The 24159-nt window shown below is 42.7% G+C and overlaps 1 protein-coding gene across 1 annotated transcript; it reads right to left on the bottom strand.

Moving 5' to 3' along the window:
• Positions 1–11606: 11606 nt before the first annotated feature.
• Positions 11607–23189, bottom strand: LOC137284860 (cadherin EGF LAG seven-pass G-type receptor 1-like). Its single transcript, XM_067816882.1, has 10 exons — positions 23011–23189; positions 21999–22154; positions 21467–21657; positions 21170–21293; positions 19639–19718; positions 16648–16735; positions 14886–15059; positions 14347–14429; positions 12727–12814; positions 11607–11869 (listed from the first exon to the last, which is right to left on the bottom strand). The coding sequence occupies exons 1-10, from the start codon at positions 23053–23055 to the stop codon at positions 11675–11677; spliced, it is 1224 nt and encodes a 407-aa protein (XP_067672983.1). The 5' UTR covers positions 23056–23189; the 3' UTR covers positions 11607–11674.
• Positions 23190–24159: the final 970 nt, after the last annotated feature.

Genomic DNA, 24159 nt, shown 5'->3' with positions numbered 1-24159 from the left:
ATCGCTCTGCATTTCGTTGACTACAGCTTCGTTCCGAGATCTTCTACTGACAATGATTACACGATGCCATTTAGAAAGTGGTCAAATGCAACATATGTCATATTTGGGATTTCACTTTCTTAGTAAAGTACAAATTCTAGTACTTTTTTCGGTTGAGTCCCATCCGGGATTCGAACCCGCACCCTCAGAGTCAGGCACCTAATCGCCAGCACACAAAGTCAGCCGCCTAGCCCGCTCAGCCACCGCGACTTCCACAAAAATGAAAGTCGGACAACTGGTAGTCTAGACTGCGTACTTTGTGTACCCCTCTGATGAGTGTAAATTGGCACGGCTCCCACGGCCGAAAGCTATGATTACACGATGCCATTTAGAAAGTGGTCAAATGCAACATATGTCATATTTGGGATTTCACTTTCTTAGTAAAGTACAAATTCTAGTACTTTTTTCGGTTGAGTCCCATCCGGGATTCGAACCCGCACCCTCAGAGTCAGGCACCTAAGATGTTTACAAGGCTGAACATTCAAAGGTATTTAAGAAAACAACTATTATATTTCAAAGTATTAGGGAGATAGATTGTTACTGAATTTGGTCGCAGTGTAGGTAGCGATGACATATGGCAGCCATTTGCAGTTTTACTGAAGTTCATCTTTTACATGCGCTTTGTGCCTTTGAAATGGATTTGTCCGTGTATACACTTGATGGAGGATATTGTTAAGTTGTTACATGTATATTTTATGTAGATAACACTTTCTTTAGATATTGTTTACCTGTAAACTGACCTTTAAAATATACAACCTACATTGACATCATTAGAAGGATAGAAACAATGACGAAATGCCCATTTTAACCACATTAACGCTTTATCGAGGCCCGTAAACCTAATTCTCCAGAGCGTGTCGGTCAGTCTGTTCATAAAATGTTTAGGAGTAAATGAAAATTTCTGCAGAGATGGGATGCGCATGTAATGACTGCATTTGTAGACCAGAAGCTCCATGTTGTCTTGTCCAAAAGGTGAAAACGTAACCCTTTCACCACTGACATCGTTTTAGATAAAGTAACTTTGTTTTATCAAAGGGTCTCTAATGGTATAATGGTCTAATAGCGGTAATCCGCCTGTCTGGCAGTACGAATATCTGGCTATGTTTTGGACGGTCCCAAAGTGAGTGAGCGAGTGAGTTAAAATTTATCGTCACATCGGCTATATTTCAGCCATATCGGGATGAAAACGATGAATTACAAAAATGCATATTAATTAAAGACACATTGTTAAAGCCTGTCAAGGAAGGACAGTGAAACTAACTAGAATATCACAGAGTAGAATGTAAAACTAATGATTAGATCTAAAACAGTTTAACTACAGAGGACAATGCAATATATAAATGGGCTATAAATCAGCAACAAGTGAAGGTACATCACCATACTACCATGGGGACTTACATTACTGTTGCTACCTGCACGGACCCTAGCTGGATTTACTCCATCCCCCCAGCCTTTGGCTTTTATGCAGAGAATAAGCCATACATTAAAATGACAAGTATACTACGAGTAAAAACCTGGAAGACATTTACATCAAATGTTTTTGGACTCAGGAGGACAATAATTTTACTGTGCTTTAACCCCCTTTGAGGGTACAACCACCAACAAATTGAGTTACTAATTTAAAATTCCAATTATAAAATATTTATCTATTTACAAATCAGTTAATATATCTAATTCTTTTAAAATTGCAACAATTAAATGAGAGCTGTTATTGTTAAAAGATCCTTCATTGCGGGTGATTTAAAATACTTGTCCCTTGTAATGGAATACTCAACACAGTCAAGCAATATATGCTGGACTAATTCTTTCATCACAAGGGATATAAAACGGAGGATCTTCACCTTTCAGTATATATTCGTGGGTGCATCTTGTGTGGCCAATCGCATCGTCGCATAATGCCCTCTACCCAAATAGGTATAACCAATATAAGGTTTTATCGCATGTAATTTATTAATACCTGCTTGAGAGTCCCACTTCTTCTGTATCAGATCACAGTTATGAGATCTAATGGTGGCTTTATGATCAGTGTAAGGAATATGAAGTGGTGTCACAGATTTGTTCCTTAGCAGCGAGGTCAGTGTGTTACCAGAGATTGGCTGGAACCAACAGAAGACGATGGCCAGTAGCCGTAGTCGTATTGGCCAGTAGCAAATTCATTACATAATTCAATAATTTCTAATAAAAGTGGATGCTTGCAAGAAAGAGTTTTAATAGCCTGAAGGCACGAAAGACTCAGAAAAGATAATGCATTGTTTAGTTTTTGAGTGTCTATTAATATATTTAAGAGCTGTCAGTATAGCGTTTGCTTCAGCTGTAAAAATAGAGCTGCTGTCTGGTATTGTTCTGGATCTAGTGGCACAAGCTAAGGCGTCACCATCCTTGGACCCATCTGTGAAAAGGATTTGTAATTGCTAAATTTACTTTTTAATTGATTATATTCTTGTTTATATTGTACGTCACTTTTAAAAGTAGTTAATGTTATGTCGACTAGTGGCCTAACCAATCGCGAAGGAGAAGAGGAAAGAAGACGGGAAGGCGCTCTCTTTTCCAGCTCACTGCCGGCAGCAGCAATAAATGGCTTAATTCTGAGCCCAAGAGGCGGAACAAGAGAAGACTCATAATGGGGATTAAATGACAATTAAATGCAGGATTAGACTCATTAGAAGATAATTTTGTAATATGTTGTAAAGATAGTTTTATACGGCGTTGATCGAGCGAAGGTTAGTCCTTGGTGGTGGACAGAATCAAGTAGTCTTAGGCTGCTCTGACAGGATCCACAATATTCAATGGGACCGTAATCAAGTTTACATCGCACCAGAGATCTGTATTATATGGTTTCTGGTGTAAGTGTAGAAGTGTAACCTGATCCTGACTGTACTGATCAAATAGGGTAGAACCCACTCTAACTTGAAATTGCCTGTTATTTAAAAAGTTGGTTATAAATTGAGGTAAACGGCCTCGTAATCCACAGTCACTTAAAATCCCACTTTTCCAGGTCGTGTCGTACGCTTTTCCTAAATCGAAAAAGATCGACACTGTATGTTGCTTATTTATTATGGTATTCTTAACAAAAGATTCCAAACGCACTAAATGATCGATAGTGCTTCTGTTTTTACGGAAACCACATTGAATAGCTGTTATTAGGTTATTGGTTTCCAAGTACGAAACAAGTCGATTATTTACCATGCGTTCCATGGTTTTGCAAACACAGCTAGTTAATGAAATGGGCCTATAACTGGGCCCCGTATTCATCAGAATGATCACGTCCAGGTTTCGGGATGGGAACAATTATTGCATTACGCCACGACGAAGGGTAATGTCATAAAAAATATGACATAGTGTTTCCAAACATGATTCTGGTAAGTGTTTCCGGTGTTGGTAATGGATATTATCAGCTCCGGAAGCAGTGTTGTGAGCCTGATCAAGAGTAGTATGAAGCTCATGTATAGAAAAGGTTTCATTGTAGTCTTCTCCATTATCTGAATTGAAATTAATAGATTTCTTTTCTTGTTGTTTTTGACATTTTTGGAATTCAGGTACAGAATTAGATGAGGAAGAATGTTTGGCCAAAGTACAACCAAGTTTATTTGCAATATCTGATTTATTAGTCGATAATTTGTTCCCATCTTTTAGATGGTGTATGCTAGATGTAGATCCCTTACACTTGATCTTCTGGATCATATTCCACACCTTTGATATGGGCGTGCGAGAATTGATTCTTGATACATAGTTTTGCCAAGACTGGCTTTTACTTTGCTTGAAAGTACGACGTGTTTTGCATTAATAATTTTTAATTTATCTAAATTGTGGACCATAGGATGGCGACGTAAGTCATGTTCAGTTTTCTTCCGTGTCTTCAGGGCCTGTTTGCATTCATCTGTAAACCATGGTTTTGTGTGTGAGGAACTAAAGGGGACTTTGGGATACACTCGTCAGCTATGTCACTTAGTTTATCTGAAAATTGTATGGCACCAGGGATATCATTAAAAAGTTCAGTTTTGAGTTGGTCAGCACCGAGACATTCATGTAAAGGCCAGTTAGCCTTTTAAAAATTCCATCTTGATGATGGAGGAACGTCAGATGGATTCACGGGGTTTGGTATGGTTGGGAAATGGATCCGGCTTGTACAAAGCTGACATAAACCTTTCCTTGATACATTGTCCGAAGGAAGGCAACTGCTCCATACACACGCCCTGAGGCATCCGAGAAGATATGTAGCTGTTGAACTAAATTCATGGTATCAACATGATCAAGTGTGTAACATTGAGGTAGATTCATGTTCTCAATCTTTGGTAGCTCATTTCCCCATGAACACCACTTCTCATATTCACTCCCCTCCACAATAGGTGCATCCCAGTCTCTCCTCAATTTCCACAGATCTTGGACAATGACCTTTGTTCTTGCTGTGAAAGGAGTTAAATATCCCAAGGGGTCATACTGGCTTGCCAAGATTCGATATATGACCTTCATGGTGAGGCAATCATGGCTAATCTCCTTGACCCTATATCCAAGCACATTACTGTCACATTGCCACTGGAGTCCCAAGGTTCCTTCTGGAAGTCCTGCCTCGCCAAGACTGAGCCAACGTTCACGGCTGCCTGGCCCTCCGTAGGTAGATCAGTCACGACTGAGGGAATGTTGCTAATCCACTGTCTGAGGTGGAATCCGCCTTTATCCAGCAAAGCACTCATGTCATGTACTAACTCTTTGGCTTCCGCTGCTGTGGGAACGCTGTCTAGGCAGTTGTCTACATAGAAAGCTGTGGCAACTGATCTGTATACATCAGGGTTTTCCTCTTTGTGACCATGTGCATGTGTCTGCAGTGCATATATGGCACAGCAAGGGCTACAGGTGGTTCCGAAAGGTAGCACCTGCCATTCATAAATGTTTGGTGGAACTGTCTGATCCATGTCACGCCGGATGAATCGTAGTAAGGGTCGACCCTTTGGCAGTAGCCTCACTTGGTGGAACATGGCCTTTGTGTCACCTGAGATTGCTACGCTATGCTGTCTGAAACACAGTAAGACTCCAATCAGGGACGATCCAAGTTGAGGCCCAGGAAGAAAAGTCTCATTCAGGGTTCTGCCTTGGTAGCTGTACCCGCAAGTGAACACCAAACGATGCTTTCCATTGTGTTGCATAATATGATGTGGAATGTACCAAGATTTAGCACTTTTCGCTGCTTCTTCCGGGCTGATAACCTTCACGTAACCTGCATCTACCAACTTCTGAATCTCTTCCTTGTGCACATGAGCTAGTTCAGGATTTGACTTAAGTCTCCTTTCTGTACGGATGAGATTATCCTTAACAGATTCTTCTATGGCATTAAGGAAAACTCCATTTCTAATCCTAAACAAGGAGGTAGCATAGCGCACTACTTCATACATCTCAACTCTTTCTGTGAATGTCTCTAAAGTTTCCAAAGTTTGCTTGTCCTGCTTTGACCTGGTCACATCCTTTGTTCCATTGGGAACTGCATCTACCTGCCACAGTTTCTCAACATTACTCCAAAGCTCAGGATCACGGTGAACACAGGAAGTGAGTAGGCACTGCTCAACTGTCTGTGACATCCGTGGTAAGTGCATGTCTGCTTGACTTGTAAAGACCAGCCTAGTCGCGTATGTACAGCTACCGGTGCTCCCTTGGGTCCAAAGTGCACAGGCTCCTGTGGGAGAATTAGGTCTGCTTAATCCGAGCCAATCAGGATCACAGGCTGTGCATTGCAGATGGAGGGTAGAAGATAATCTCTCAAATGTGGCCATCTGATCTGCAAATCCTTCACTGGGTAAGTGTACTCTGAGAGGCAAAGTGAAGGTGAGGTGAACGTATTTGATATTGGATACTGAATCTGTGGCGAGTCAACTGGCGATATGGAAAGGTTGACACTCTTCCCTGTACAATGGTAAGATTCATGCCTGATTGTTGACAGGAGGATTTCATCCGTTCTACCACAGAGTTTAAGCCTTTCTGCAGTTGATGTCAAAATCATAGTTCGCTGTGATCCATCATCCAGGATAGCGTATGTTTCCATCTGACCACCTGGGCCATTGAGGACAACTTTCACAACTTTCAGCATAACAAAGCATGGTTTGGAGGGTTGATCAACATGACACACTTTGAGCATCGGTTCCCTTCTTTCATCCATCTGACAATTTCATCCAATGATAGTTTCTCAAACTCCTTACAAGAGTTCAGATAGTGTTCTGAGGAAGAGCAGTAAGGGCAGTAGGCTCTGAACTTGGTCATCATCTTTGTCTCATCCCTACTTGCTGTACTGGATGTAGGAGCACGGGTATAATGGTTTCGTGAGTCAGATCGCGTATGGATACTGGTCATCATTGTTGGTTCATTTCTCCTTGGTGGTACTCGTCTGAGTCGACCTACGTTCAAGGGTTTGTTGCCACTGCCTGATCGGTCGTCATTATGATATGATGAAGTGACTTGACGTCTGGCTTGAGATTTAATCTGAAGCCAATAACTAAACTGAGAAAGAGTGTAGGTTTGACTTGAGTGCTCTCTTATCACACCTGTCTTGATGCAATGTTCAGTGAAACTATCTCTTAAGCTCACTGGTAGCTTACTCAACAGTCTGTCCACATGAGATCCACACTGTAACCCTGCACAACTCTCACCATCCAGAGATTTCAGCATCCCAACTAGGGAATGTACAGCAACAGCAAAGTTCTCAAATGCCTCATTATCTCCAAACTTTACAAAGGGCATACTCAAAATTGCTCCAAGCTCTCCTTGAACTAACTGACGAGGTTGACCATACTTATTCTTGAGGGCTTCAAAGGCTTCGGAGTAAGGCTGTGGTGCACACATGTATGCCTCTGCTAAACGTTCAGCTCTGCCACCCAGCCTATCAAGCAACAACTGGTATTTGTACTGTTCAGTTAAACGAGTATGGACATTGGCCAGATTATCCAGGGCCATTTTGAGAATGGCAAAGTCCTTTTCCTTCTCGCTGTTGAACAAAGGCAAAGTAGGTCGTGGAATCCCATATGACGAGGAAATCAATAGTTCAGTCATGTTTGGTGTCATAGGTGGACTTTGTCCATGGGGGAAACTTGGTGGACCATAAGTTTGGGGTCCAAAGGATGTGTCCCCAGAAGAAGGGTGAACTGGAGCACTTTGGAATGGTTCAGCAGCTATGTTTGGGAAATTCGGTAGCAAGGCTGGCTGATCCTGTTTCACACAAGTTTCCTTCTCATATGGTACAGGCATGGCATTATGAACAGAATGCAGAGTGGAAGGATTCACCTCTTGGTTAGTCTTCTCAGTTTTGAAAACAACTTGTTCAACCTGGTTTTCAACATTTGCCATTACAGCTTGCTGACGATGTGTTGATGAGGTAATAGTGGTGAAAGTGCTTACTGCAGCTGGTGGATTCAAACCTATTCCTATCATGGATGCCAAAAGATCTGCTTCCTTCAAGGAATTCTCTGCTTTGCGGATCCTGCGTTCTCTTCCCAGTTCAGTATTCCGTTTTTCACTCTGCCTTATCACATGTCCTCTGCTCACTTTCGAGCCCTAAGCATCTGCTCCTCTGCTTCCATGCGGGCTAAATATGTTTTATCATTTAATACCCTCATTTCCTCATCAACCTTGGCATCTTCTATAGCCTGCCTCTTTATTTCAGCTAACTCTAGTTGCCTCCTCTGTCTGGTTAATTCTGCTGATTGGAAATCACTGAGTTTAGATGTAAGCGACATATCTGGATACATTTGAAGTCTTGGTTATCACGGAGTGTTTAGCTTTGCAGTGATCAGACTTATCTGCAGAGCAAACTGACTTGTCTATATTCCTGCCACCTGGGAGATTTAACACATAATCTGTCTCTCTCTCGTGAGGATTGACGTAAAGGCATAGTACTCTAAATCAAACCCTGGGCACTGGTAGTGGAGGTTGTCACCGTTGATGTCCAGAGTGGGGTTGTCTTCGTGATGACATTGGTAACTGCATGGGAGACTGGGTCGGTTAGTCTTTCCACGTTGGAAAATAGAGATTCATCACTAAAGACACGGTTCAGTGTCTGTCCATCCATTTGGCAACGTATCCGACTTGCGGGACCATGAAAAGAAGTGTATGTTTCATGCTTCATGGCTTTATTCCAGGGCACATGGCAATGGGTACATGGAGGCTGCCATTTTGCGTTCCACCGAAACATGAAGTAGGTTTTGAAAATAGGGAATGGTAAGCGGAATGCAGTAACCTAAGGGCAATAAATCAAATCCTTCATAACACAGCCGCTCCTAAATTTTGGGACAAAATTTGCTTTAGACGAACTGAAAATGTCATCACTGTCACTAAAGGAGTCACTTGACATCAGTGTCAATGAAAGAGTCACTTGACATCACTGTCTGCACATTCTGGCAAGTGTACGAGTCTGGCCACGGGTCTGGTGACTTCCTGGTCTCCCACAAGGACAGTTGCAGAACGAACCCTCCCATCATCACCTGGGTAAGTCCTGCATACTCTTCCTACCAGCCATAGGGATCGAACGGTCTGAGGGTCTGCTATCATGACAACATCATTACACTCCAAGTTGTTGTGGTTGGGTTTATCTCCTCGCCACTTCTGTCGCACCTGTAGGGTTGGTAGGTAATAAGCGGAATAAATCAAATCCTTCATAACAATGTGAATAAAGTTTCATCATCCTTACTCCCCACCCGCCACCGCGTGCCAACAAGGGTAGTATCTAACGCCTATGGATGCCCAACAGACAGATACCAGAGATATAAGGATGATACACACCAGTGGTAAGTTCTACCAGTTTGGCCCATGAGTCATTCCCTTCTGGCACCAGCATATATTTCCAAAACAACCAAGCCAAATAATCATAGAGCAGTAACAATTAGGAACTCAGGGCTGGGCATGACCGGCCGGTTCTGCCACCCGTCTATGTAAAGTAAGGGTCAAAGTGGTGTGTTGGGCAAACGGAACACAGTTAATGACCGCAATTGCCCTCAACCACCAGGATCCCGTCCTCCACCGACACAGGGACGCAACCCACACCAAACGGGTTGCCCAATTTGGTCGTCTCTGACGACCAGAACTGGGTGCTGTGGACACATTCTGTCCCGGGTCCACACGGGAGAAGAGCACTTAGCGTTACCCAGCACCCAGCACGAGGAGGTTCTTCACGGGTGCCCCCTAAGTACATAATGTTGTCAAATTTGCTTTGTACATGTATTTATAATACGTTGTTTTGATTATTTTCAGCGTGTAAAGACATGGTCCAGTATCATGCGACTCCTGCTGCTAGTCTATGGCCGTCGATGGATGAGGAATTTGACTATATGTATTCCATCTACATGTTCTTCATGCTGGACATAACAGCTTACTTATTCTGTCAGTTGTCTCTTACACGTGCTTTGTGATTGCCACTCTGTTCTGCTGTTCTGAAAATTGTCCCCTCATACCCCATTTCTCATTTACAAATATACATTGATTTTTTTTAAAATCTGGGGCTGTGACTTTCTTTTAGTCTTTTACAGCTCCAACACCTACTGTAGACCTATCTTTCTCCCCTCCCACCCCACCCCACCCCCTTGTTCTGTTCGTGTTTTCACTCCGTCCTGGGCTCACCCTGACCACGGTGAGACACTCCCTGCTCCATTCACCATCACCTACGTCGACCTCTATCCTGGCCCGAGTGACGACGGCGACTACTGGATCTATGAAGACGGTTCGTGGAGGACAGAGGGCTCCGAGGAAGGCGCCGAGGAGAGTCTGCCCTCTGGATGAGAATCTTCTCGTAGGTTTCTCATCCAGTATGCGTGTATGTGCACATGTGTATTTGAACTTGAGGACGTGTATAATTGTAGGAGGTGTGCATGACAACTCTTGATGAAGTGTTTTGTTTGAAGAAATTGGCGCACGTGGTATGTGTGTGCGGGTGCACGCCAGACAGTATGACATGTTTGCAGGCGTGAATGATTGTACATGTCTATGGCGATGTGTTTTGCACGTGGGAGGGTGAATTTGTTAGTGTTCTGCATGTGTGATGGATGTATGTGTCAATGTGAGAGTATTAGTGAATGAGCGAGAGGCGTGGTTTCGGCATATCTTTGGCTGGCACGTCTGAGGGTATTCCTCTTCTACTTGAAAGAAGTGTTTGTGTTTCCCTTTCGTCCCCAATTATGCTTTCATCTGGCACATTTCATTTCTTTATGAAAGCTCCATAAATAATGATAAATGGTACACACATGGGTCTAGTTATCTTTCATTCCTTCGACCTAGGAACGACTAGGCGACAGCAACACAACAGTGGCGACCAGCTGACCAGAGTCTGGTACTGAGTTATACTGAACATGAAATACAGAGAAAACAAGATAGTTATCAAATGAGCATGTTCGGGGAAATTTGTCCCAAACCGCGGGGATGCTGTCTTCTAGAGACGTGTTTGCAATCTATATGTGCTATGAAAAACCCTTCGTACATGGGTAGAACCAGATAAGCAGATGGTGGTTCTCTAGACATTTTACGATGAAGTCACTCACTACAGGTCACGGCATGCTTGACGAAAACCGAGGGTGGCCTCCCTTCGTGCTTTGACTTTCTAAGTTGAAGAGCGGGTATTTGGGTATTTGAATAATACCCAAGACTGGGCAGTGCCTCTCGTCAGTCGGCACATGGTATAGTTTGTTCAGCTTGACCTGAGCTTCTTTACATATGCATTACCCGTGAGGTCAAATGGCACGATCGGCAGGTCGAGTTAACTTCATTCAATAGGGAAGCAGACAATATCATTAATGTTGCGTCCGCATGAACCATGCACACAGCGGAAACATTAAATCACCTGTAGCTTCGTTTCGAAAGATAATTAGAATGAGTTCTGGACACTGAGATGTCAAACGGCAACCTGTCTCGCCTTTTTGGACATATTGACCATCAACTAACAAAGGTGCACCCCTTCACAACAGACCCAACCAGTTGCAACACGGTCACGCATTGCATTAAATGACTTGAAAGTGTACACTTGCTGTTTGAATAAGATACAAATCGGGATGATGTTTGAAACATTACATGAACCAACGTACACGAAATGCAATACTGGCCTAAGAGTACTTCAGCCTCTCACTGAATGTTTTGTGAGTTGTCTGACTCAGGGCCAGTTAAGGTATTAAATATTTTCAGATAAATTCATGAGTGATCGGAAGTAGGTGGTTTCGCTTTTCAAGACACATTGTTTTGTCGTTGACGTATATATACATAATGGAGTCTGGCCAAGAGAAACCATTGGTTTGCGTGTTAACAAGTCAGCGAGCCTGACCAGTTGGTCGTCTCTTACAAGCATAGTCGCCTTTTATGGCACGCATGGGTTGCTGAAGTCCTAATTTACCCCGCATCTTCACCAGCCGTGCAAAGTCTAACCGTGACCTCCTCATACCAATTCCCCAATTCCATGCACCTCCTACATGCATGGTTGTAAGTGACTGAAGTTTTATGCCGCTTTTAGCAATATGCAGCAACGTTACGTAGGGGAACGCCGGACCTTCACACGCTGTGCCCTTGTGGGAAATTGAATCCGGGTCTTGGGCGTAAGAAGAGAACACTTTAAATAGGCTGCCTCCCATTGTTGTGAAAACAAAACAAACAAGACACAGTTACATCATTAAAGAAAAGTTCATCACCATAGTGACAAGGTCAAGGTCGTCAACATACTGATGACGAGGAAGTATCTATGGTGGTTGCCAACTCCTGTGTTCAACATGTCGCACTGGCATTTCTCAGATTCCAGGATCATGTCGCTGAGGGGACTGTCGTCCTTGGTGCTGTTGGAGGTGTTCCTGATGACTATTATCTGAAGTCGCGTTGACGCAGACTGGAAATAAATGATGTAATCTACTAATCTAGTAACATGCTTTACCGGGCTTTCAATGTTAAAACTATACTCTTTAAAAAGGTACGGGAACCTGAACTTTGAAGTCTGGTAGAAAGAAAACTCATTGAGGACCGTTAGTGACATTCATCTTGTGTATGCAGCATCATTTCACGTTATCACCACACGTTAAGAACGTGCATGGGGTGTCACTATGAATCGACGTTTTTCAGGCAGATCGATAAATTACTGTAGACCATTTTTTCCGATAATTTTTGATAATCGGTGCATGGTCTGGGTTTTCAGGGTCAAATCACACACTACTGACAGAAAATTGTAAACCTGAAATTTTCATGTCACACTGGATTTTAACGGATAAGTCTATTGATCAATCAACAGAGCATAATTGACCTTTTAAACAGATCACCCCAAAATACATGAGCAGGTCTTGTTTTTATCAGTGAAGCAGTGTTTCAGTTTTATCATGGCGAGTTAGCTTAGTTTTGGGGGTTATTTGGAGGTAATCATGATCTCATACTTTGGTGGAACCCATGTGGTGGGTAATGTTGCTCACAAACCAAGAAATGTTTTGGGCGAATATGGGATTCAAAACCCGTGACTGTTTGTGGTATGCTCAAGTGGGGTAAGCAATTATGTTTCAGGCCACTACTTCCGGTACTAAACTGATTTACTGGTCCCGAGTTGCGACATGCCAGACGGGGCTCAGATATAAGTCCGGTATCAGATTTCCCGTAACAAGCGTATATTCAAGAACCAGTTCTGGTTCCTAACTGTGGGACCGCCAGATATCCTTTACTGGAAGACGAGAAGACGAGAAAAAAACAGCAAGCAATACACACCTGTCCACGGGGATCCACAGCCTTTACTCTGAGTTCGTAGACTGGTTTTCGTTTGTAGTCTAAAGAATGGACATTAATCACTTGACCACTGAAAGTAAATACATCCCAAATTAAATCGGCACTGAAGTAACTCACCCTACATATATGTCAGGGATGGCAATTTTTCGAGAATCTGCTGGTTTATATGCAAATCAGTCTATTCTGGACCCTGTTGTGGGCCTCTGGCCCCGAGCTGATTTTCAGCTGGATTCCCTTTCACCTGTTGCCATCCCTGATATGTGAGCAAGTTTAGTTTTACGCCGCACTCAGCAATATTCCACCTATATGACGCCAGTCTGTAAATAATCGAGTCTGGACCAGACAATCCAGTGACCAACAGCATGAGCATCGATCTGCACAATTGGGAACCGATGACATGTGTCAACCAAGTCAGCGAGCCTGACCACCCAGTCCCGTTAGTCGCCGTTTACAACAAGCATAGTCGCCTTTTAAAGCAAGCATGGGTTGCTGAAGGCCTATTCTGGCCCGGGACATTCACGGGTCTCCTGATATGGGAATTTGTGGGTTTTGTACTTTCCAATGGGAACTTCAGGTGTAAACACGCTGACAGTATCACTTGAACGAATATAAGAAGTTCGATTTCACGTTTACATCCAATTCAAGTTGAAATGTCTTTAGACTGTAAGCAAGGTTTAGGGCGTCAGTGTCCTCACATTCAGCGTTAAGGTTGTTTTATAACGGCACAATGGAATGAAAAAGTGGTCAGTATTTTATACATGTCACCTTGACCAACATCTGACAACTGAACAAAACATTTTGAAAAGACTTCGAAATTCTTTCATTACTTAAGTCAACCTTTGATTGCTTGTTTCAGACCCATTTTACCAGGAGGGGAAACCATATCTTGATGCACATAACTCTTTTTAAAAGACAAAATGACGAGAGGCCAACACTTTCACTCACATTACAATATTTTTTCAATGACTAAACTTGACACGCATGTGGTACAAAATGGCCACTGCGGAATATGAAGTAATTTGATTTATGGAGCATTTTGCAAACGCAAACTCTGGGCCTTTAAAATTGACGATTCACAAATTGTTTGTGGTACAAGACACCAATCAGCAGAGCTACTCTGTTCACAAGATTTCCATTTTCATCGCCTCTTACAACAGAACCTATATTGGAACCTCGCTGACCTTGCGAAAACAAGAGATTGTTTTCACAGCATTAATCCAACTATATATGGCTGAAGTCTAGACAATTGAGTCTGGACTAGACAATCTAGTGATCAACATTGTTAACACTGATCTACAGGGATGATCAGCGAGCCATTTAGTCACCTCATCCAACGATGATCCCATTAGTCACCTCATGTTAAAAGAATCTCATTAGACACTTCATGTTAAAAGGATCTCATTAGACACCTCATCCAACCAGGATCCCATCAGTCACCTCATGTAAAAAGGATCTCATTAGACACCTCATCCAACCAGGATCCCATCAGTCACCTCATCCAGCAATATGTTGAAGATCAATTATAACCCGGAACTTAACCTATAAAGACATTAATAAACGAAGTGGACAGTAACAATACAAGTGCCACCATTCCACCCTTACCTTGATGAGTCAACTTCCAAATCCTTGAAGGCGTTACCACTGACAATGCTGTAGGTTAGGTTGTCGCCATCGGGATCAACTGCCTGGCAAATACAAAATTTGAAACAAATGGAGATCTCGGGGTATATTCAATATTGTAAAAAGACACACATCCGTGCTTGTGAAGGATCGGTTTGCTTCGCTCAGTCAGACTCGAACCCGGTCTTCCAGCTCGACTTATAACATTTAACAATTATTCTAAGCTATGGCGTGTACAAGATTGACCATCAGGCTCTTGAATTGAGACATCAAAAGAAATTACCCATACTTAAGGACAAGAAAGTTCGTTGTTCAGTTCCGCCAGGTATTGCGTTGACTGATATTGGACTAACGACCCACACCGCCTGGGTCAGAATCACGGATCCGCGTGGGGGAAAAGCCATAGATACTGAAGCCAGATAGCTTTAACTGACTCTTTGACACACAGAACAGAAGTTCCAGGGTACTGTTAAAAATCAACACCTAAATCAAAACGGAGGCCAGAATGGACGAGTTCCTACCGGAATGGTGAAGATAGTAGTGTTGACAAGAGCCCATTCTCCAATATGGACCATATAGCGAGGGGATGGAATTGATGGAGGTCTATTCCGCCGAGTCTTGTACTGCTTGCACGAGCAGTTGCGAGCGTGCAGGTAATGCTGAACTACCTTGATGTCCACTATTGTGTTGTCCGACTGCAATCACATACATTAATATTCACTGACACGTCCAGTCACAGGTCGTTATTATCGAAAAGAAGTATAAAATGTCCCATCAGTTCGGATATAATCCCACATAACCCACTAGTATAACTAAAGTGACCAATAGACTCAGAAATGACAGTTTCTGAGTGAGTTTGGTTTTACACCGATTTTGGCAACATTCCAGGAACATCAACTATGGGATCATCCATTTGAAGAATCGAACCCGGGACTTCGGTGTGACGAGCGATCACGAGGCAAGCCTAAGGTTCCGAGTGAGTTTAGTTTTACGCCGCACTCAGCAATATTCCAGCTATATGGCGGCGGACTGTAAATAATTGAGTCTGGACCAGACAATCCAGTGAAAAACAACATAAGCATCGATCTGCGCAACTGGGAACCGATGACAACCAAAACAGCGAGCCTGACCACCCGATCCCGTTAGTTGCCTCTTACCACAAGCATAGTCGTTTTACATGGCAAACAAAGGTTGCTTAAGGCCTCTTCTACCCCAGACCTTCAGGGGTCGATACGACACCAGAAATGGGGGACACCAGAAAATGGGCTCCGTACATTCTACCCATTTAATGGATCGAACCGGGGTCTTGGGCATGACGAACGAGCGCTTTAACCACTAGGCTACCCCACCACCCCTATTTCACTGGGAGTCAAAGGACCAAGCAACTGACAACTACTGCTAAACACATATTAGATGATCCTGCGCACTAAACGCATTTGTGACAAGAGAGGCGATACAACGAATTGGGCGAGTACACTTGGCTGCTACAGGTAGCTTGACGATTATGCACGAGCAATACATGCTAACCGTGACATGAAATCAACACCGCATATTCCTTCGAATGATAAGACTGCAATTTCAGGCATAAGATACTGATATTCCATGCTAACCTTTAGTTAAGACGAAGACAAATAGATGATTGGGGCATTGACAAGCATTTTAGATATTCAACAATTTTGTTAAAAAAAACCCAGGAAAATGTCATTTGCTTCGTGAAATGGATCGGTGGTACTAAACATATTTGCTCAGTATATTGTGTTGATTCAATTCGTTGGGATTGTACCCGTTTCCAAATCGAGTGTGCTATAATAATTCATGCATGAAACGCACGGGGAAAATGAACTTCTCGATATTTATCATACAACCTGTCTCCCTCTTGTTTCAAGTGGATCGTTCTGTGTGGCGTTCCAAAGTATGCAAATTGGGGTCATTTGTCAGGTCGTGGATCATCTTATATGTGTTTGCCAGTAGTAAGAGGTCGGGTCAGGTAACTTTTGAGCGACCTATAATCGCCCAATCAAACGCGAGACGGCCGAGCTGTTTTAACCAATCAGACAACAGCTACTGTTTGGTGGGACTTACAAAATTTTCAGTCACAGGCACTGAAAACCTCAACAAAGGAAAATCCGCATAAAACAGACATTTGACGTGCAGTTTACATGTATACGAATATCGTTTTCCAAGGACATGGTTACCATTAGCCAATGCATGTATTTCGTATTTCGAATAATACTGAGACTAAGCTTAGCCTGAGAAAACGCTCACTCAAACTGGAGGACTCACCGACCCATTGGTATTAGTCACAGTGACATTCAGATGGTACTCTCCCGAGTTGTTGACACTCAGAACGTTAACATTCCGTATGACGCCTCTGAAACAAATGTTGACGGTTATTTAGATGTCATGACGTTTGGTAAGCACTGACCTGAAGTAAAACCAAACTATGTATGGTCAACTTCTTCACTGCAATGATTGGGACGTTTCGGTGTAGATACTAACACCGTGATCAAATCGATGTCTGACTAAGTTTGGTTTTATGCAGTTTTTAGCAATATTTCAGCAACATCACGGCGTGGAACCCCAGAAATGGGCTTACACATTGTACTCGTATGGGGATTCGAACCCCGGTCTCCGGGGTGAGGAGCCAACGTTTTAACCACAATCCTACCCCCAACGCCGATATCAAGCAAATGATTTGCACTGGATAGTAAAGAGGATGCTCTTACTCGACTATTCACAGAACCTGTATTCTTTTCTTTACAACTTTTAAAACGCCTCTCAAAAACCATTAAGCTATTGGAACATTCTCTCAAGTGAACTTCAGTTTGTAAGCAGCGGACCAATGACCGTGGGGTTTCAGTGGATTACTTTTGAGACACATTTTGAATTTCCTGTTCTTTAAACGAATTCTTTCATACATATCAGCGATATTCATCTGATTAATGGCAGAATGAACAAAGCCACTGATCCCAACAGCCACGTTGTAGAACCTGTAACCGCCCGTCAGCTTCTTACACATAATGGAGAACCGAACTAGCCAAATTACATACAGCCACCCTGTGACAACTGAAATTCAGCTTTAGACAACTCCTTGAAAGGGCTTTTCCAAAATCTTCAGTAATGACTGAGTATGGCTTTACGTAGGTTTTAGCAATATTAGAGCAACATCACGGTGGGGGACACCAGAAATGGGTTTCACACATTTTACCCATGTGGAGGGAATCGAAGCCGGGTCTTCGGCACGAAGAGGGAACACTTCAACCACTAAGCTACTCAACGCCCCCAAATCCGTCAGTAAACTAGACTCTTGTCTCTTGGTTCAGGCCGCACTAATCGAGCTACATGAGTGTGTTTTCCTTTGCGCCCAATTTATAATATTCCAGCAATACCATGGCGAATGTGATGAGTCTATTCCAGCTAAATGGCGGCGGTCTGTAAATAATCGAGTCAACCAGACAATCCAGTGGTAATCAAAATGAGCATCGATCTGCGCCACTGAGAACCGATGATGTGTCAACTAAGTCAGCGAGCCTGACCACCCGATCCCATTAGTTGCCTCTAACGACAAGCATAGTCGGCTTGTGTGGCAAGCACGAGTTGACGAAGGCCTATTCTACCGATCCTCACGGGTCGAGATGAAATAAGATGACAAAGGCTTCACTCGGATGTGCGGAATCGACCATCTGGTACTTCGGTGTGATGAGCGAACACTTTAACCACTCGGCTACCCCACCTGTCCCTCTCCAGCTACATATAGCCTGTCTGTAGGTCTGCCTTAGACCAGAAAGACTTCTGATCAGCGTGGATCAAGGCAACTAGGATGCCACGTCATGCACAACACAGGTCCACCTCGTCTGGTTAGTCCCTTTCACGACAGGACGCAGATCGATTCCAACCTGGATGTTCAGTGTTTACACATGAATCTTTCACATTAATAATATTCCAATATGAATAACATTTCATACTTCATTAAAGGTCACATGCAACGTAAAACACAACTTTGCAGATTCTGGTACCTTTCGGTGTGCACTTACCGAAACAAATCATAAAAAATGCCAATTCAACCTACAAAGTTGAAAAAAACGCGATGAAAAAAAAGCCCGCGAAATCGGAGTTCAAACGTTTCACTAAATTCCCCCCAGCGCTGGGGAAAAACTGGTTTCAACAGCTGTGCTGCGCTGCGTCCATAACGCATGCGCAGTGAATAGTTTCGCGGAGCTTGGAACAGTATGCATGCCCAGGGTCTAAGGTCGTGAGCAGTGGTCTAATCTTGGTTGTGTACACAAACAAGTAAATAATGTACTCGTTACGCAAAACAGCTTGTTGATTGTGGTAAGCAGTCTCTGTCACAGGGAAAGCTCAGTGTCTGGTTTATTTACACCTATATGTCTATCTGCCTGTCTGCTAAAGACAACATGCAATACACAGCTTCAATCATTGACCACGTGCAAATTGAACTTAACACCTATCAGACTATACGACATAAAGAAAATAGGTTGATTTATGACTCGTGCACCCGAGTCCCGTGTCTGCCACATTATGTAATTAGGCACGTGATACACATGACATGTTTTTATGTCTGTGTGTTGCAAACAAACTACATTCATTTTTTTCGGGATGACTGGATCTGACGGAAACTGGTGCAAACTCTTGTCAGTTTCAAGTCCTGCTTTGTACTTGACGAATGACAGATTCCAGCCACGCAGTAGTTTACCATCTCTACTGACATGATTTTTATTGGATCGAGCGCAAATTCAGAGAACATGTATTTTCCAAACCCAACATCTCTATATACATTCTTCATGGATAACGACTTCTTTTCGTGTATATGATTTTGTTTGACAACAGTATATGAATCCATACTGAAACGACGCATCAAGTACACAAAAAGAAGTTATCTGCAAAGGTTCTTACTTTCTTGTGACTGGCTATACTTCTAAAATGCCCATCAAACAGATCATCTTTCTGTACACACAATGAACCCTCAGCATATCAGCAAATGAAACAGCCAATCGGAAGCCGTCGTTACACTTGAGTGCATATCCACCCGCTATGACTGGGTTCGGTCTCCCGAGGGCTTCGTTTCGGGGGAAGTAAGCCCAAGTACAAAATATTGCACTTTTGAATCGCAATTGTACGCTTATAATTTTGTTTATTTGTTTTTTTAAAGCAGCAATGTATATTATATGTCATGAATAAGTGATAATTGTGTTTTAATTATGTTTGATTTTTTGGTTGCATGTGACCTTTAACATTCGTCCTGTATACACTTACTCTTGGTCAATGGCGAAGTCAGCTTTGGCATTGCCCGACGCTATTTCAAACTGCAGAGTACCGTTGCCGGGGTCACGAACCTAGAAAACATGACAGGTCTTTAAAAAAGGGGGGAGGTGGGGGGGAGGGATTAAGAAGTTACATGCATGCGCATCATTAATCATACGCTGTAATGCTGGTATCAGTGAAGAATGCTTCAAAAAGAAGCCAGGGAAAACTCTGAAAGAAGGGTTTCAATTATATTAGACATTTTATCATTGACAGATGATGTAGTGAAACAAAGCAGGAAATAGCCAGCAAAAAAGGCAGTGAGAGTTCAGTTTTACGCTGCACTCAGCAGTATCCCAATTATATGGCGGCGTTATGTAAATAATCTAGTCTGGGCGTTTTCTTTCACGCCGCTTTTAATAATATTCCACCAATACCATGGCGAATAAGATGAGCGAGTTAGTTTTACGACGCACTCAGCAAAATTCCAGCTATATAGCGGCGGTATGTAAATACTCATGTCTGGACCAGACAACCCCGTGATCAACAGTATGAACATCGATCTGAAACTGATGATATGCGTCAACCAAGTCAGCGAGCCTGACCACCCGATCCCGTTTGTCGCCGCCTACGACACGCTGACCCGCCTTTTAGCTCGCCAAGCATGGGTTGCTGAGGACATTCTACCCCGGATCTTCACGGGTCGCTGACAACGTAGACTGAGCCATGCATGAACAGATGTTTCAACCCTTCCAACCCTTCCCGACTGTCCTGGGTATTGGATGGCTGGTTGTTTTACACGCCACACACAGCAATATTCCCGCTGTTATGAACGGTCTGGAAATAATTAAGAGCCAGAAAAACCAGTAATCAACAACATGAACATCCATCTGCACAGCTGAGAAATGATTATACGTGTGTCAACTATTTCAACGAGCCTGATCATCCGATTCCGTCAGATCCTTTGGCAAGCATATATGGGCTTTGGAAAAAAAATCTAAGTGAGTGAGTTTAGTGTTATGGCGCACTCAACAATATTCCACCCATATTCGAGTCAGTAATCGAGTCTAGACCAGACAATCCAGTTATCACTAGCATGAACATCGATCTGCGCAATTAGGAACCGATAACGTGTCAACCAAGTCAGCGAGGCTGACCACTTGATCCCGTTAGTCGCCTCTTACGACAAGCACAGTCGCATTTTATGACACCAATTCTAAACCAGATTTCCATTGGTCTCTGGGTATTGGATTATGCAGTTGCAGGTTTTCAACAGTTTCGCTGTAAATTTCGTTCAATACATAGCATTTCAAGAGACCAATACAAGGCCTCTGGTTTCCAGGATGGGAATGTATACTATTGTCACATTATTTCCAAGGCATACTGATATTTCGTAAAATTATGTTAATATGTTAATTTTAATATGGGTATGCGTTCTATTAGAACATCAGCTTTTATCATACATACTATGGGTCATGCTGTTACTTTATCCCCACCGGGGTACAAAGAGAAAATTGAACAACAGCCAGTAAACAGCACATACCGGTATAGTAAGTACATGGCTACCAATCTGTATTCCTTCAGGTAAACGGACGGTGTACCGGTCACTGGGAATCGAGGGTCCGTCTGGATTGTGTTTCACGTTCACCACCACCGCACAACGATCCCTACGGAAAAGCCATTGGTCAAGCGTAAGAATGTATATAATTGACTGAAAAATGAATTCTTTAACAACGCCATTTTGCTATCAAAATACACATTGCCAAGACAGTACGTAATTCAAGTTCTCCTCTATAAAATATACGAATATTAATCTTTATGTGAAAAAGAAGTTTACTACCTTCTGGGGGGTTTGCCGTGATCCAGTGCCTCCACCAAGATGACGAAGTTGTCCCCGTCTTTAACGGTGGCAATGAGCATGAGTTTATTAAATTCTCTCAGGTGGAATTTGCCCCAACCAGTCTTGCACACCCCTGCAATTGCATAGCTCACGTTCCCACTTAGTTTGGTGTCAAGGTCTTGAGCTTCAAGCTGTCAAAATAACAGACATGACAACCACAAAACATTGTCCAAGTTGTACCCCTTTTCCTATCGACTTTCAACGCCCCTGACTCACTGCTTAACTTCCAGGACCCTGACTCACTGCCCACCTTCCAGGACCCTGACTCACTGCCCACCTTTCAGGACCCTGACTCACTGCCCACCTTTCACGCTCATCCGACCCCCTTCGTGGCCTCGTAACACAAGCATAGGTTGCCGAAGGCCAATTCTAACGGGGATTTTCACTGGTCATATTATACAAACTACTGCTCGCCACTCAAGCATGCATGTAATGGATAAATATAAACCGATACTCGCATATTTTAATCTACCTTGGTCACAAGAAACGGCTTCCTAAATGAGTACACGCCTTCGGGAACGATGACTGAGTTGATAGGGGAGGGGAACTCGGGGGCGTAGTCGTTGTCACCTAGGATGTTGAGGGTCACTGATGCCAAGTTGCTGCCGTGCGTGCCGAGCGCCAAAGCCTGTTGTCCAAAGAAAGAGTAGAGTGTGACTTGAGTCTGGACATCGCCAACCTTACCCAATTTGCTTCATAACCCAGTTTTAGCGATATTCTGAGTAGCATTTTTCAAAATGACAACTTGATTTCAGACAAAAGCATTTGCAAACAACATCATTCGGCCTGTTTCGATGCCGTTAAGGTGGTCATTAACACTGACAGACCGATCTCAAAAACCGAAATAAGAAAACTGAAAGGAACGATTGCAGTGTGTGTGTGTGCGTGTGCGTGTGCGTGTGCGTGTGTGCGCGTGTGTGTGGAGTTGATTAAAAACGTTTAAAATTACAACAACTTTGACCAGGGCAGACGACACCGGCCCTTTGGACATGTTTATTTCTGGGTAAAAATGCGGTGAGACTTCCGACCGTATCCCCCCCTAAATTTTAAGTATGAGGAAAGATTTCTTATAGTGGCAATTTTAGAGGCTGAATATGTCTTTAATATTTTTAAGATACAATTAAGACAACATGTTACCGAAAGCGTTCCGCCCGCACCCCCTGACCCAATCAAAAAACAAAATTATAAACTGACATGCATGCCTCACCTTAAATATACATTGTAGAAACCAAAACAACAACAATCAATGAACTTATTTCAGTTGCGGAATACTTCTCCGGGGAATGACTCCCTTACTGCGTAAAAAGATGGGGTTACGGGTGGAGCTCTTTCCAAAATAAGTACAATATATAGGGCTGAACCACTTAGTGTTACCTCTGTTAATCTGTGGAAGAAAGAATAAGGGGGAACGGAAGGAACTCTTTCCTCAGTTGATGACAATTATTATAATTTATTTAGTATCCTAAAATAGTAAAAGCACCTACCAAGAAAGCGCAGGTTTGAAGTATCATATTTCCTGGGCAGGCCATCGGACTCAGCTGAAGATTGCCACCCGTGTTCACGATGCAAATCCTGCCAAGCTGATTTGCATGACTGTCACGCTTTTCGCAAGCACGTCTTTGGTTGTGGTGACACGTGCTCGTGTGGAGGTTTCATATTGACTGCAGCATGGGTCGAGTCCATTTGTCACACGGAAAACACTGAGTAACTGTGCTTCTGAGAGAGAGACAAAACCTGCGCATTTAAACAATACACAACAAAACACAAAATAAAAAATATATATAACAAAAACAGACATCAGAAAAATCAATAACAAATCAAAGAGTGAGTGAGTTTAGTTTTACGCCGCACTCCCGCACTCCAGCTATGTGGAGGTGGTCTGTAAATAATCGAGTCTGGACCAGACAATCCAGTGATCAACAACATGAGGATGGATCCAATGACATGTGTCAACCGAGTCAGCGAGCATGACCACCCGATCCTGTTAGTCTCCTCTTACGACAAACATGGATTGCTGAAGCTTATTCTACCCTCAGAGCTTCGCGGGTCAAATTAAAGAGTGAATGAATTTAATTTTCGCACTCTGCAATATTTCAGCTAAATGGCAGCGATCCAGTGATCAACAGTATGAGCATCGACCTTCGCGACTTGTGACGTGTGAATCGAGTCCGCGAGCCTGAGCCTGACCTCTCACGATCGCAGGTTACTGAAGATCATTTTTAACCCGGGTATTCACGGGTCTCATACAATTACAGGATTAGCTACAGAACAAGAAATACTCAAATAAAATAAAACAAAGTAAAAAAAAAATAATTAAAAAATGAAAATAAATAAATTAAAAATAAAAATCCCAAACAATAACAAAACTCCTTATCCAACCACAAACACAGATAAATATGACTTATTTTCTTACTTAATTATACGTATAAATAAATACAAATAAAAAATAAAAATAAATAAAATAAAAAATAAATATTTTGAAATAAAGCAAAATAAGATACATACATACATATTAAAATGTACATAAACATAATGAAAACATTGGTCACGATAGGTAAGTTAACAACGTGCTATGAGGAATTGTAGGCTAAACGGTTTTACTGTTATCCGCCTCCGTGTTCCAGTGGAGGGAG

The sequence above is a fragment of the Haliotis asinina genome, chromosome 5, assembly GCF_037392515.1.
Source record: "Haliotis asinina isolate JCU_RB_2024 chromosome 5, JCU_Hal_asi_v2, whole genome shotgun sequence".
Taxonomy (NCBI): Eukaryota; Metazoa; Mollusca; class Gastropoda; order Lepetellida; family Haliotidae; genus Haliotis; species Haliotis asinina.
The sequence above is the reverse complement of the archived record's forward strand: the minus strand, read 5'-3'. Positions and strand labels throughout refer to the sequence as shown.

Coding starts and splice junctions, on each gene's coding strand:
- LOC137284860 (XM_067816882.1), bottom strand. CDS start 23,055: ATGGCCTGCCCAGGAAATATGATACTTCAAACCTGCGCTTTCTTG. Junction 15,060..16,647: donor TGACTAATACCAATGGGTCG/GTGAGTCCTCCA, acceptor ATGTGATTGCAG/TCGGACAACACAATAGTGGA. Junction 11,870..12,726: donor CTGTGGATCCCCGTGGACAG/GTGTGTATTGCT, acceptor ATTTATTTCCAG/TCTGCGTCAACGCGACTTCA.